The 14738-nt window shown below is 43.2% G+C and overlaps 1 protein-coding gene across 1 annotated transcript; it reads right to left on the reverse strand.

Annotated features, from left to right (window-relative positions):
• Window positions 1-9752: 9752 nt before the first annotated feature.
• On the reverse strand, window positions 9753-14525 carry PCBD1 (pterin-4 alpha-carbinolamine dehydratase 1). The gene is made up of 5 exons (XM_022590806.2): window positions 14351-14525; window positions 11704-11835; window positions 11088-11168; window positions 10247-10320; window positions 9753-10089 (listed from the first exon to the last, which is right to left on the reverse strand). The coding sequence occupies exons 1-5, from the start codon at window positions 14351-14353 to the stop codon at window positions 10032-10034; spliced, it is 348 nt and encodes a 115-aa protein (XP_022446514.1). The 5' UTR covers window positions 14354-14525; the 3' UTR covers window positions 9753-10031.
• Window positions 14526-14738: the final 213 nt, after the last annotated feature.

Consider the following 14738-nt stretch of genomic DNA (forward strand, 5'->3'; position numbering starts at 1 on the left):
ATGCCCATCTACAGACAAATGGATAAAGAAGATGTGGTACATATATACAATGGAATATTACTCAGCCATAAAAAAGAACGAAATTGGGTCATTTGTAGAGACGTGGATGAATCCAGAGACTGTCATACAGAGTGAAGTAAGTCAGAAAGAGAAAAACAAGTATCGCATGTTAACGCATATATGTGGAACCCAGAAAAATGGTGCAGATGAACTGGCTTGCAGGGCATAAATTGAGACACAGATGTAGAGAACAAACGTATGGACACCAAGGGGGGAAAGCAGCGGCGGGTGGGAGTGGTGGTGTGATGAATTGGGACTGACATGTACACAGTGATGTGTATAAAATGGATGACTAATAAGAACCTGTATAAGAAAATAAAATAAAATTCAAAAATTCAAAAAAAAATATCTTCCAACAAACAAAAGCCCAGGACCAGATGGCTTCACAGGCAAATTCTATCAAACATTTAGAGAATAGCTAACACCTATCCTTCTCAAACTCTTCCAAAACATAGCAGAGGGCGGAACACTCCCAAACTCATTCTACGAGGCCATCATCACCCTGATACCAAAACCAGACAAAGATGTCACAAAAAAAGAAAACTACAGGCCAATATCACTGATGAACATAGATGCAAAAATCCTCAACAAAATGCTAACAAACAGAATCCAACAGCACATTAAAAGGATCATGCAACATGATCAAGTGGGGTTTATCCCAGGAATGCAAGGATTCTTCAATATAGACAAATCAATCAATGTGATAAACCATATTAAGAAGTTGAAGGATAAAAACCATATGATCATCTCAATAGATGCAGAAAAAGCTTTCAACAAAATTCAACACCCATTTATGATAAAAACCCTCCGGAAAGTAGGCAAAGAGGTAACTTACCTCAACATAATAAAGGCCATATATGACAAACCCACAGCCAACATCATTCTCAATGGTGAAAAACTGAATTCATTTCCACTAAGATCAGGAACAAGACAAGGCTGTCCACTCCCAATGCTATTATTCAACATAGTTTTGGAAGTTTCAGCCACAACAATCAGAGAAGAAAAAGAAATAAAAGGAATCCAAATCGGAAAAGAAGTAAAGCTGTCACTGTTTGCAGATGACATGATACTATACATAGAGAATCCTAAAGATGCTACCAGAAAACTACTAGAGCTAATCAATGAATTTGGTAAAGTAGCAGGATACAAAATAATGCACAGAAATCTCTTGTATTCTTATACACTAATGATGAAAAATCTGAAAGAGAAATTAAGGAAACACTTCCATTTACCAATGCAACAAAAAGGATAAAATACCTAGGAATAAACCTAAGGAGACAAAAGACCTGTATGCAGAAAACTATAAGACACTGGTGAAAGAAATTAAAGATGATAGAAACAGATGGAGAGACATACCATGTTCTTGGACTGGAAGTATCACCATTGTGAAAATGACTATACTACCCAAAGCAATCTACAGATTCAATGCAATCCCTATCAAACTACCAGCAGCATTTTTCACAGAACTAGAACAAAAACTTTCACAATTTGTATGGAAACACAAAAGACCCCGAATAGCCAAAGCAATCTTGAGAATGAAATAACAGAGCTGGAGGGATCAGGCTCACCGACTTCAGACTCTACTACAAAGCTACAGTAAGCAAGACAGTATGTTACTGGCACAAAAACAGAAATACCAATTAATGGAACAGGATAGAAAGCCCAGAGATAAACTCACACACATATGGTCAACCTTATCTTTGATAAAGAAGGCAAGAATATACAATGGAGAAAAGAGAGCGTCTTCATTAAGTGGTGCTGGGAAAACTGGACTGCTACATATAAAAGAATGAAATTAGAACACTCCCTAACACCATACACAAAAATAAACTCAAAATGGATTAAAGACCTAAATGTAAGGCCAGACACTATAAAACTCTTAGAGGAAAACATAGGCAGAATATTCTATGACATAAATCACAGCAAGATCCTTTTTGACCCACCTCCTACAGAAATGGAAATAAAAACTAAAATAAACAAATGGGACCTAATGAAACTTAAAAGCTTTTGCACAGGAAAGGTAACCATAAACAAGACGAAAAGACAACCCTCAGAATGGGAGAAAATATTTGCAAATGAAGCAACTGACAAAGGATTAATCTCCAAAATTTACAAGCAGCTCATGCAGCTCAGTTTCAAAAAAACAAACAACCCAATCCAAAAATGGGCAGAAGACGTAAATAGATATTTCTCCAAAGAAGATATACAGATTGCCAACAAACACATGAAAGGATGTTCGACATCACTAATCATTAGAGAAATGCAAATCAAAACTACAGTGAGGTATCACCTCACACCAGTCAGAATGGCCAGCATCAAAAAATCTACAAACAATAAATGCTGGAGAGGGCGTGGAGAAAAGGGAACCCTCTTGCACTGTTGGTGTGAATGTAAACTGATACAGCCACTATGGAGAACAGTATGGAGGTTCCTTAAAAAACTACAAATAGAACTACCATACGACCCAGCATTCCCACTACTGGGCATATACCCTGAGAAAACCATAATTCAAAGAGAGTCATGTACCACAATGTTCACTGCAGCTCTATTTACAATAGCCAGGACATGGAAGCAACCTAGGTGTCCACTGACAGATGAGTGGATAAAGAAGATGTGGCACATATATACAATGGAATATTACTCAGCCATAAAAAGAAACGAAATTGAGTTATTTGTAGTGAGGTGGATGGACCTAGAGTCTGTCATACAGAGTGAAGTTAGTAACAGAAAAACAAATACTGTATGCTAACACATATATATGGAATCCAAAAAAAAAAAAACGTTCTGAAGGACCTAGAGGCAGGACAGGAATAAAGATGCAGATGTAGAGAATGGACTTGAGGACACGGGGAGGGGGAAGGGTAAACTGGGACGAAGTGAGAGAGTCGCATGGACTTACATACACTACCAAATGTAAAAAGATAGCTAGTGGGCAAGTAGCCGCATAGCACAGGGAGATCAGTTTGGTGCTTTGTGTCCACCTAGAGGGGTGGGATAGGGAGGGTGGGAGGGAGACCCAAGAGGGAGGAGATATGGGGATATATATATATATATATATATATATATATATATATATAGCTGATTCACTTTTTTACAATGCAGAAACATACCATTGTAAAGCAATTTTACTCCAATAAAGATGTTAAAAAAAAAAAGAAAGAAAGAAGAGATATAATAACCGGTAACTGCAGAAATACAAACAACCATAACACAATACTGTGAACCATTATATCCCAACAAACTGCACAACCTAGAAGAAATGGAAAAGTTTGTAGAAAATTACTGTCCACCACAATTCAATCAGTAAGAAATATATAATTTAAACACACTGACCACCAGAAGTGAAATTAATATCTAATAAAAAAAGCTTACTGTGAACAAAAGAGCAATACAAGATGTCTTCACTGGGAAAGTAGACCAAACATACAAAGAACTTATACGAATCCTTCTGAAACTCTTACAAAAGACTGAAGAGGACATAACACTCCCAAAATCATTTGGTGAAGTGACCATCACCATGATATTAAAAAAAGACAAAGACACTAGCAAAAAGAAAATTATAGGCCAATATGTCTAATGAATATACATGTAAAAATTCTCAACAGAATATTAGCAAAACAAATCCAACAACACATTAGAAAGACCATAGACCAAGTTAAAGGTGGATTCATCCCAGGCTCAGAAGGATGGTACAACATATGCAAATCAATCAGATGGCATGATAGTAAACATAGAAAATCCTAAAGTTGCTACCAGAAAACTATTAGAGCTAATCAATGAAATTAGTAAAGTTGCAGGATACAAAATTAATACACAGGAATCTGTTAGGTTCCTATACACTAACAATGAAAAATCAGAAATTCAAGAAACAATCCCATTAACCACTGCATCAGAAAGAATAAAATACCTAGGAATAAATCTACCTAAGGAGGTGAAAGACCTGTATGCAGAAAACTATAAAATACTGATGAAAGAAACCAAAGATGACACAAACAGATGGAGAGATATACCATGTTTTTGGATTGGAAGAATCAATATTGTGAAAATGACTGTACTACCCAAAGCAATCTACGGATTCAATGCAATCCCTATCAAATTACCAATGGCATTTTTCACTAGAACAAAAAATTTTACAATTTGTATGGAAATACAAAAGACCCCGAATAGCCAAAGTAATCTTGAGAAAGAATAAAGGAGCTGGAGGAATCAGGCTATACTGACTGATTTCAGACTGACTTCAGACTATACTACAAAGCTACAGTAATCAAGACAGTATGGGACTGGTACAAAAACAGTAATACAAATCAATGGAACAGGATAGAAAGCCCAGAAACAATCAATTAATGTCAATTAATTACACACTTATGGTCAATTAATCTACAACAAAGGAGGCAAGAATATACAATGGAGAAAGGACAACCTCTTCAATAAGTGGTTCTGGGAAAACTGGACAGCTACGTGTAAAAGAATGAAATTAGAACACTCCCTAACACCATACACAAATATAAACTCAAAATGGATTAAAGACCTAACTGTAAGGCCAGACACTATAAAACTCTTAGAGGAAAAAACAGGCGGGGGCTTCCCCGGTGGTGCAGTGGCCGATGCAGGGGACACGGGTTCGTGCCCCGGTCCGGGAAGATCCCACATGCCGTGGAGCAGCTAGGCCCGAGCCATGGCCACTGAGCCTGCGCGTCCAGAGCACAGGCAACGGGAGAGGCCACAACAGTGAGAGGCCTATGTACCGCAAAAAAAAAATAAACAAAAAAAAAAACCGGCGGAACACTCCTTCATATAAATTGCAGCAAGATCTTTTTTGACCCACCTCCTAGAGTAATGAAGATAAAAACAAAAGTAAGCAAATGGGATCTAATTAAATTTAAAAGCATTTGCACAGCAAAGGAAACCATAAACCAGATGAAAAGACAACCCTCAGAATGGGAGAAAATATTTGCAAATGAAGCAACTGACAAAGGATTAATCTCCAAAATATAAAAACAGCTCATGCAGCTCAATATCAAAAAAACAAACAACCCAATGCAAAAATGGGCAGAAGACCTAAATAGACATTTCTCCAAAGACGACATACAGATGGGCAACAAACACATGAAAACATGCTCATCACTAATTATGAGAAAAATGCAAATCAAAACTACAATGAGTTATCACCTCACATTGGTCAGAATGGCCGTCATCAAAAAAATCTACAAACAAGAAATGAGGAAAGGGTGTGGAGAAAAGGGAACCCTCTTGCACTACTGGTGGGAATGTAAATTGATACAGCCACTGTGGAGAACAGTATGTGGGTTCCTTAAAAAACTAAAGATAGAACTACTATATGACCCAGCAATCCCACTACTGGGCACACACACAGAGAAAAGTATAATTCAAAAAGACACATGGACCCCAATGTTCACTGCAGCACTATTTACAATAGCCAGGACATGGTGGCAACCTAAATGTCCATCAGCACAAGAATGGATAAAGAAGATGTGGTACATATATACAATGGAATATTACTCAGCCATAAAAGGAATGAAACTGGGTCATTTGTAGCGATGTGGATGGACCTAGAGACTGTCATACAGACTGAAGAAATGCAGAAAGAGGAAAACACTTATCGTACATTAACGAATATATGTGGAATCTAGGATGATCATATCTAGGATCTAGATGATTGTATTTGCAAACCAGAAACAGAGACAAAGAGGTAGAGTTCAAACGTAAGGATACCAAGGGGGAAAGGGGGAGTGGGATGAATCGGGAGATTGAGATTGACATATATACATACTGCTACTATGTATAAAAGATAACTAATGAGAACCTACTGTATAGCAGAGCAAAATCTACTCATTGCACTGTGGTGACCTAAAGGGGAACAAAATCCAAAATAGATGTGTGTGTGTGTGTGTGTGTGTGTGTGTGTGTGTGTGTGTACACATAAATGTATATGTATAGTGATTCATTTTGCTGTCCAGTAGAAACTAACACAACATTGTAAAGAAACTATACTCCAATAAAAATTAATTAAAAAAAACTAAAAGTAGAGTTACCATATGATCCAACAAAACCACTCCTGGGCATATAGCTGGAGAAAACTCTAAATCAAAAAGATACATACACCCCAATGTTCATGGAAGCACTATTTACAATAGCCAAGACATGGAAGCTATCTACATGTGCATCAATGGATGAATTCATAAAGATGTGCTATATATATAGACATATGTATAAATAGATGTGTGTATATCTATATATGCACAATTAAATACTACTCAGCCATAAAAAAGAAAGAAATTATGCCATTTGCAGAAGAGATGATCATACGACATCACACAGAGAAAGACAAATATCATATGGTACCACTTATACGTGGAATCTGAAATATGACACAGATGAACTTATTTGCAAACCAGAAACAGACTCACACACATAGAACACAAATTCATGGTTCCCGCAGGGGAAAGGGCGGAGAAGGGATAAATTAGGAGTTTGGGATTAGCAGATACAGACTACTATATATAAAACAGATAAACAACAAGGTCCTACTGTATAGCACAGGGAACTCTATTCAATATCTTACAAGGAACGATAATGGAAAAAGTACGACGAGGAATGGAGATACATAAATGTATAACTGAATCACTTGGCTGTACACCAGAAACTAACACAACATTGTATATTAACCATACTTAAAAAAAAACCCAAAAACAAACAAAAATAGCTCATACACCACGATCAAGTTGGATTCATTCCAGGCTCACAAGGAGGGTTCAACATACACAAATCAACCAGCGCAACACAGCACATCAACCAAAGAAAAGACAAAAACCACACAATCATCGCCATCGATGCAGGAAAAGCATTTCATAAAATTCAACGTACATTCATCATAAAAACTCTTACCTGTGCGGGTATGGAGGGAACACATCTCAACATAATAAAAGCTATTCATGACCAACCCACAGCCAACATAATACTCAATGAGGACAAGCTGACAGTCTTCCCACTAAAATCTGGAACAAGTCAAGGATGCCCACTCTCACTGCTTTTATTCAACATGGTATTGCAAGTCCTCACCACAACACTCAGACAAGAAAAAGATATAAAAGATATCCAAATTGGAAGGAAAGAGGTACAATTCTCTTGGTATGCAGATGACCTGATACTATACATAGAAAACCGTAAAGACCCCACACAAAAACTACGAGCAATGATAAACAAATTCAGCAAGGTAGCACGATGCAAGACTGACATATGGAAATCTGTTGCATTTCTTCACACTAACAATGAAATATCAGAAAGGGAAAGTAAACAAAACAACCCCGTTTAAAATCGTATCGAAAAATAAAATACAGAGGAATAAACCTGACCAAGAAGGTGAGAGACTTATATGCTGACAACTGCAACACACTGATAAAGGCCACTGAAGATGATTCAAAGAAGTGGACAGCTATCCCATACTCCTGGAGTGGAAGAACTAGTATCATTTAAATGGCCATACTACCCAAAGCAAACTACAGATTTCATGCGATCCCTACCACACTACCCATGACACTTCTCACAGAACTCGAACAAATAATCCTAAATGTACATGGAACCATAAAAGACCGAGAATTACCAAAGCGCTCCTGAGGAAAAAGAACAAAGCTGCAGCCATAACCCGCCCAGACTTCAGACAACACTACAAAGTTACAGTAACCAAAACAGCATAGTACTGGCACAAACACAGCCATAGGGATAAAGGGAACAAAATATAGAGAGACCAGAGATAAACTCACACACCTACGGTCGATTAGTCTTTGACAAAGGAGGTGAAAATATACAATGGAGAAGAGACAGTCCCTTCAGCAAGTGGTATTGGGAAAGCTGGACAGCCTCATGTAAACCAATGAAGTTGGAACACTCCCTCATTCCACACACAAACATACACTCAAAATGGCTTAACAACTTAAATGCAAGACATGACACCACCAAACTCCTAGAAGAGAACCTTAGGTAAAACATACTCTAGCATAAATCCTAGAAATGTTTTCTAAGGTCGGCCTCCCAAGGCAATGGAAACAAAAGCAAAACTACACAAATAGGACCTCATCAAACTTCTCATCTTTTGCACAGCAAAGGGAACCATAAGCAAAACCAAAAGACAACCTACGAACTGGGAGAAAATATCTGCAACGGGGTGGCCGACAAGGGCTTCGTTTCCAAAATATACCAACAGCTCATACCACTCAATACCAAAACCACAAACAACCCAACTTTAAAAGTGGGCAGAAGACCTCAACAGACACTTCTCCAAAGGAGACATACGCATGGGCAATAGGCACATGAACAGATGGCCAACATCACTAATTACTCGAGAAATGCAAGTCAAAACTCCAATGAGCTGTCACCTCACAATCGGGCAGAGTGGCCATCATCAAAAAGGCTATAAATAATAAATGCAGGAGGGGATGTGGAGAAAAAGGAACCCTCCTACCCTCTTGATGGGCACATAAATTGGTGCAGGCACTATGGAGAAGAGTATGGAGGTTCCGTAAAAAACTAAACAGAGTTACCATATGATCCAGCAATCCCACTCCTGGCCATACAGCTGGAGAAAACTCTAATTTGAAAATATACATGCACCCCAATATTTAAGCAGTACTATTTACAATAGCCAAAACTTGTAAGGAACCTTTATGTCCACTGATAGCTGTATGCATAAGGAAGATGTGATACACAAACACACACACACACACACACACACACACAATGGAATATTACTCAGCCATAAAAAAGAATTAAATAATGCCATTTGCAGCATCATGGATGGACCTAGAGATTATTTTACTACTTGAAATCAGACAGATACAAATATCATGATATCAATCACATATGGAATATAAAAAATAGTACAAATGAACTTATTAGAAAACAGAAACACTTACAGTAATAGAAAACATACTTATCGTTACCAAAGGGTAAAGTGGGGTAGGGATAAATGAGGATTATGTGATTAACAGATACACACTACCATATGTAAAATACATAAACAACAGGGATGTATGTATAGCACAGTGAACTATCTTCAACATTTTGTAATAACCTTTAATGGAGAAGTATAAAAAAGATATCTATACTGTATATATGTGTGTGTGTATACATATGTACTCATACACATATATGTAACCAAATCACTGATCTACACCTGAAATTTATACAGTATGGCAAATTGGCAAATGAACTATGCTTCAAGTAAAAAATAAATAAATAAAAAGAGAGATCTCCATGTGTTGGATCCTGAAGGCTGGGAAGAAGATCTAGTCGTAGGTCCCACCATGCATATAAATGTCCGGCTAACCTTTATCTTTTCGAGATGCTCCCTCAGTCACCGCTGCGTCCAGAGTCCTAATCAGGTCTTGGAGGCAGAGTGAAATGAAGCCTTCTGACCCACCCTTGTGAATCACTTTGTGTTTGTTAACTCACTTCTTATCTTTGCATCTGGCGTTAACTTCATTCATGCTGCCTAGTAAGAGTTAACTATTTTTCTAATTATTTCCCTGAGGTACTAAGGAGCTTAAAAGGCAGGGTGCTCTGGTCCCCTTTCCCCCTAGTGGCCTGAACTCTGTCTTGCACAGAGTAGGTGATTTAGATGCCCGTTGACTCCGATTTGGATTGACTTGTGGAAAAGAAGATTCCAGAGCCTGAGGCCAAGTGAAGTAGTGTTTTTATTTGAGGCATAAAAGCACATGGGCTTCTGTCACACGGGATGAGGATGGCTTTAGGTTACTGGTTTCTAAGATAAGACTTTATGTTAAACACGGCTTCTATCACAGCTTCTTGGGAAATGAATCAGAGAACAAGACACAGCCAGGAAAGAAAATCATTACTGTTGCTGGGAAGTTGTAAAGAAAGAGAAGAACTTATTCAAATCAATGTACATGTCACAGGGCCCCAAGGAGGACGAGAGTGGTGTGGGGAAAAACGGTCTAAGTTCCTCCTCTTGGCAGTGATGTTGGCCTCTCCTTCCAAGGCAAGGACTTGCCCCTAAATGGAAGCAGCGGGGTCAACTTGGCCCTTCTGACGGCACCAACATCTCAGGGCTCCCCAGTTCCCTCTCTGGATCCCCAGTTCAGTCCCCCCCTTTCCCCTGAAGAACTCAGAGAGGAAGGACAGGGTCTATGTCATGGACACTGCTACTTGCTCGATGAAGCTGGCCAGGTTTATGTCCCGTTCTGAAAGGCCTGCACACTCATGAGTGCTCAGGGTGATGTGGACCTGAAACAAAACCAGAGATTCGGGGCCAGCTGATTCCACCGACTGCACCTAAGAGCAGGAGAGAGTCACCAGCTCCCGGGCTCAGCCACACCAAGAAGTGTAACCAGACACTAACCCCTCTCCTGGGGGCTGCCTTCCTGACAAGTCTCTAACATCAGTGCAAAACTGTCTTCTATTACACCTCCATAAACACTGGTAACCACAGCATAGGATAAAAAAAGAAAGATCCAGATATCAAGAGCAACCTCAAGATCAGAGACAAGACCCCAAACCAACTCCTCAACACGGTCCATTTACAGAACATCACTTCCAGCCTTAATGCCTTTAGAAAGAGTCCAGCATAGCTCTTGGTTCACGACAGGCATTTAATGACTGTTTCCATTCATTCAGCAGACAGGCTGATCTCCTTGGTGTGCATGGGTATTCTTAGTTCAAGTTTATTGCCTTTTCATTCTTCCATATCTCCAGAAAATGTCACCCCTTTAGAGCTATTAACAGTGAATATGCCTGGTCCCCACAGCCTTTCCTTCTCTAGGATTTGCCTTCTTAATGTCTCCTTAACCCACACGTTGTCTCACTAGTTTCAAGTTGCTTTTCTTTAATCTGTAGTGAGACTGAATATTTTCTAGGGGTGTTTATGTCGATCCTAGGAAGGAGATGAAAGGAACAGGAGCAGACAGTCGACCTATGGGGTGAGGAAAGCCCACAGGCAAGTCCAAGGAAGTGGCCTTCAGAATGAGTTGGAGTTCTAGGCATGTATCACTCACCTTGTTGTACACGTTAAACCATTCAGGATGGTGGTCCAATTTCTCAGCCTGAAGAGCCACTCTTGTCATGAAGCCAAAAGCCTGTTTAATGAATTGAGACCCAGGTTAGTGTCCTGAAGGAGAGGACTGCTGGGCCCCCTTTTATGGCCAGCGTAAGGCCCAGACTCAGGAGGATTGCCTCGCTCCCTACAAGGTGATCCTTCTAGCTTTCAGCATTCCGCCTAGCACCCTGCCACTGGTTCTGAGGCTGCAGTTTGAGGTGGTCCTTCTGCAGTAGGAAGTCTTGTTACCAGGACCACCAACAAGGTGGAAACCCCAGAGAGCTTCTGAGTCTTCGCCAATCTTTTGGTTATCTACTAAAATGTCTTCAAATGTGCATCTGCTTCCCACTTGAACTGTCTTCTCTAAGGATCGTTTCGAAAAGTTCCAGGTGTGGAGAGCCCAAGACCCATCTCCGCCCTCTCCAATCCCCAAGGAGGACACCTTCCAAGTAAACTGGATTAGCGGAGCATCTGACAGTCTTGGCTAACAGAACTTTAAGGGAAGGAACACGTTCTGGAGCGTGACCCCGATCAGCCCCAGTCTCAGGAAACTCTGTCCCACCCTGATGCCATACCCGATTGAAGTCTTTGAAATGGAACTGCTTGAAGATGGCATCCCGGCCTTCCAGCTCGTTCCACCCCACGGCCCGCAGGTTTGGCAGCAGCTGGTCCCTCTCCTCAGCACTTAGCCTGTGCGCTTTGCCAGCCTAGGAGAGGGAAAACACAGAAGACCAAAGACATTTGTTTTTTTTCACAGGACAAAAGAGAGGGCTCTGGACCTTTGGGGAAATTTAGCCAGCCTCCACTGGCAGTTCTGGTGGCGCAGTCAAAGGGCAGCTGGTCTAAATCAACAGACTGGGAGGAGGGGCTCTGTCTGGTGCACTGATAGGTTCTTAGAGAACAGAGAGTCCTGAGGTGTAATGCAAATCGCTGGGGCAGAGAAACACTCCTTCCCCACCCCTACCCCCAAAGCCTTACAGAGGGCACCCCTCCGTAAAAAAACTAGATCTCTTCTGTTCATGGGGGAGCAAAAGTAAATCAAGCCCCTACTGTTGCTGTGTATTGAAGAGGAAACTGCGGCCTAGAGAGGGGAAATGACCTCTCTTCCTTCACCCCCCACCCTCAGTCAGCAAAAGCACAGGAATCCTTCTCAAGGTGGGTCCATGTGTCTGCATCCCTGGGGCTGGGCAAAGGAACCAGCACTTAAAACATGGTCCAGGCGATCCCTAGCCACACCGTGGTCAACAACCACTGGACTACCTCCTAGTGGGTATCCCACCACGCTCCCAGGCAGCCTCTGGTTCCCAGCTGCCAGGCCTACGTTTCCCAGTTTTCCACCTTCTTTTCTATTCTGTCAGCTTGGGAAGCTGGAGCCACAGAGCTCAGTCCCCAAAGCAGAAGTAACTTGGCCAAGGGCAAATGGCAAAGCCACTGCCTCAGCCTATTTTCCTATTGTGCAAAATGCCCTCGAGGCAGCCCAAACTGGCGTTAATTCAGGCTGTGAGTGGAACCCTCTCTTGGAGAACAGAAGAAAGCAAAGGTCAGTTCCAGCCTCTAAGAAGATCCAGGTGGAGGAGCTTAAGGGATCCCAGAATTTAGGCCCCTGAAGTAGAACTACCCAAGGCAGGAAAGTGAGAGTGCTAAATTAAATCAGTTAGGTCTGGGAAGAGAATGCAAGGGAGGTTAATTTAGCTTTTATGAGGCAGCCTGCCAACTGGAAGCCAGGTGGCCTTGGGGCGCTCATCTCCCCTGGCCTGATGGGTATAAAGGCACAAGAACTTCCACTTTAGGAATCAGCCAGAGGAGCCAGGAGACACTTTAATAAACTCCATTGTTATTTAAGGGAATATCACCTGCATTTTTAAAAAGAGACTTGCTGGGGCAAGTAAGCTTATGACAGGCCTTCAGGTTTGGGGCAGAACTGGAAAAACATTTCAGGGCTCTGATAACCGTTTTCTCCCTCCTGAAAGTGCCATTTCTCTCTGGACCAATCTGGCTGGCTCTGTCTCCTCTACTGGGCTCTGGAAGGCCAGTGAGGGCAGTCGAGATCTGCATCACCGCCCAACCCCCAGACAGCTGACCCTGTCTCAGTGGCTGGTAAGCCTGGTCCGTGTATCCAGGCAACCGGGTGACCACATGGCAGCCAAGGCATCAGAACCCACCATTTAGTTCTCTGGCTCTGAAAGGAGTGCGCAGGTACTAGCGGGCTCCTAGGAGGCTCCTTTTTAGAGTCTTCTGGAATCCCCTACATTTCACAGCCTGGGGCTGAACTGACAAGTCCCTCTGAAATCTGGGATCAGAGAGGGGGCAGGGGTGGTGTTTGCTTAGTAAATCACAGGTCGGGCCTGGACTCAGCCTGGGCCTCTGGGAGTGTGCAGAGGGGTTACTGATTACCCACGCCCTGTGGCTTTGGGCCTCAGTGTACCTCACAATCAGCTCACCCACCACCTCCCCTCCATCTGAACCGTAGCCTTCAAAGTGCCCTCCCAGGTGGCACCGCAGTCCCGACTGCTCCTAACGCTTTGAGGCCTAACACTTCTTAGTAAAGCTTCCTGGGTCTAGAAGCTTCTCCGCAGGCTCACCTTCACCTCCCTAGCTGAGCACAGGGCCTGAGACTCCCAGGAAAGCTCAGCCTGGAGGGCGGGTGACCCTGAGCAATCATGTCCCCATTGCTGGGCAGGGGCCTCAAACTAGGAGCCAGGGGCCGGCTCTGAGGTCGGGGGACAGCACAGAGGGCTTAGCAGAAGAGCAAGCGAGAAGGGCAGTAAACAGGCAGACAGAGGGGACACGCAAATTCAGTCGCCCCAATACAGGACAGAACCTCTCCACCAAGGGGAACTATGCCCTGGGCTCACTATGCTGCCCCTCCCCACCCCCGCCCAGAAAGGTCTCTAAACCCCACCCGCGGCACTGAGGCCCCGCGCGGGCTCTGGCCGGGGCTCCCGCCTAGCTGTAACCTGGACCTGCCACCGCCCCTCTCCCGGCTTCAGCTTCCCAGGGGGCACCACTCGGGAGCGGGGGTGGGACAGAGACCCCCACTCTCCCAGCCGGGCGCGCGGCTGCTCTGCGAAGGCCTCAGAGGAACCCCCCCGCCCCGTACCTCCCGGCGCCGTCCTCTGGCCTGGGCGGGGACCCAGCGCGGCCCCTGGCTCTCCTCCGCCCCTCCCGCGCGCCCCCTCCTAACCCGGCCGCCCCTACGGGTGATCCCCCCCACTCGCTCACCATGCCGGGCGCGGACGCAGGCAGCAGCTGGTGGCGGCGGAGCAGACGAGCGAGACGCCCGGCGCACTGGGAAGCCGTCGCGCGGGGCGGCGCTCGGGCCGCCCCGGGGCTGGAGCTCAGCCGGGAAGGGGCCGCCCACTGGTAATCATTAACAACAGCTGGGGCTGCCTTCCAGCACTTTCCTCAGTGCCGACGTTGCAGGGAGCTCGGGGATTAAGGACCCAGGCTCCAAACGCGGACTCCAGCAATTGCATCGCGCTCTGCCACTTACCAGCTGTGTGACCCTGGGCGCGAGATTACTTTTTTAAAAACACCTTATTGAGAAATTGACCCACACAGTAAACCGCACAAGTTTAAAGTGTACAGTTTGATGCGTTTTGACATGTAT

The sequence above is a fragment of the Delphinapterus leucas genome, chromosome 16 (genome assembly GCF_059928025.1).
Source record: "Delphinapterus leucas isolate spDelLeu-1000000601 "Yukka" chromosome 16, BTC_Dleu_Yukka2, whole genome shotgun sequence".
Lineage (NCBI taxonomy): Eukaryota > Metazoa > Chordata > Mammalia > Artiodactyla > Monodontidae > Delphinapterus > Delphinapterus leucas.

Coding starts and splice junctions, on each gene's coding strand:
- PCBD1 (XM_022590806.2), bottom strand. Junction 11,169..11,703: donor ATTTCAAAGACTTCAATCGG/GTATGGCATCAG, acceptor TTCATTAAACAG/GCTTTTGGCTTCATGACAAG. Junction 10,321..11,087: donor GGTTTAACGTGTACAACAAG/GTGAGTGATACA, acceptor GTTTTGTTTCAG/GTCCACATCACCCTGAGCAC.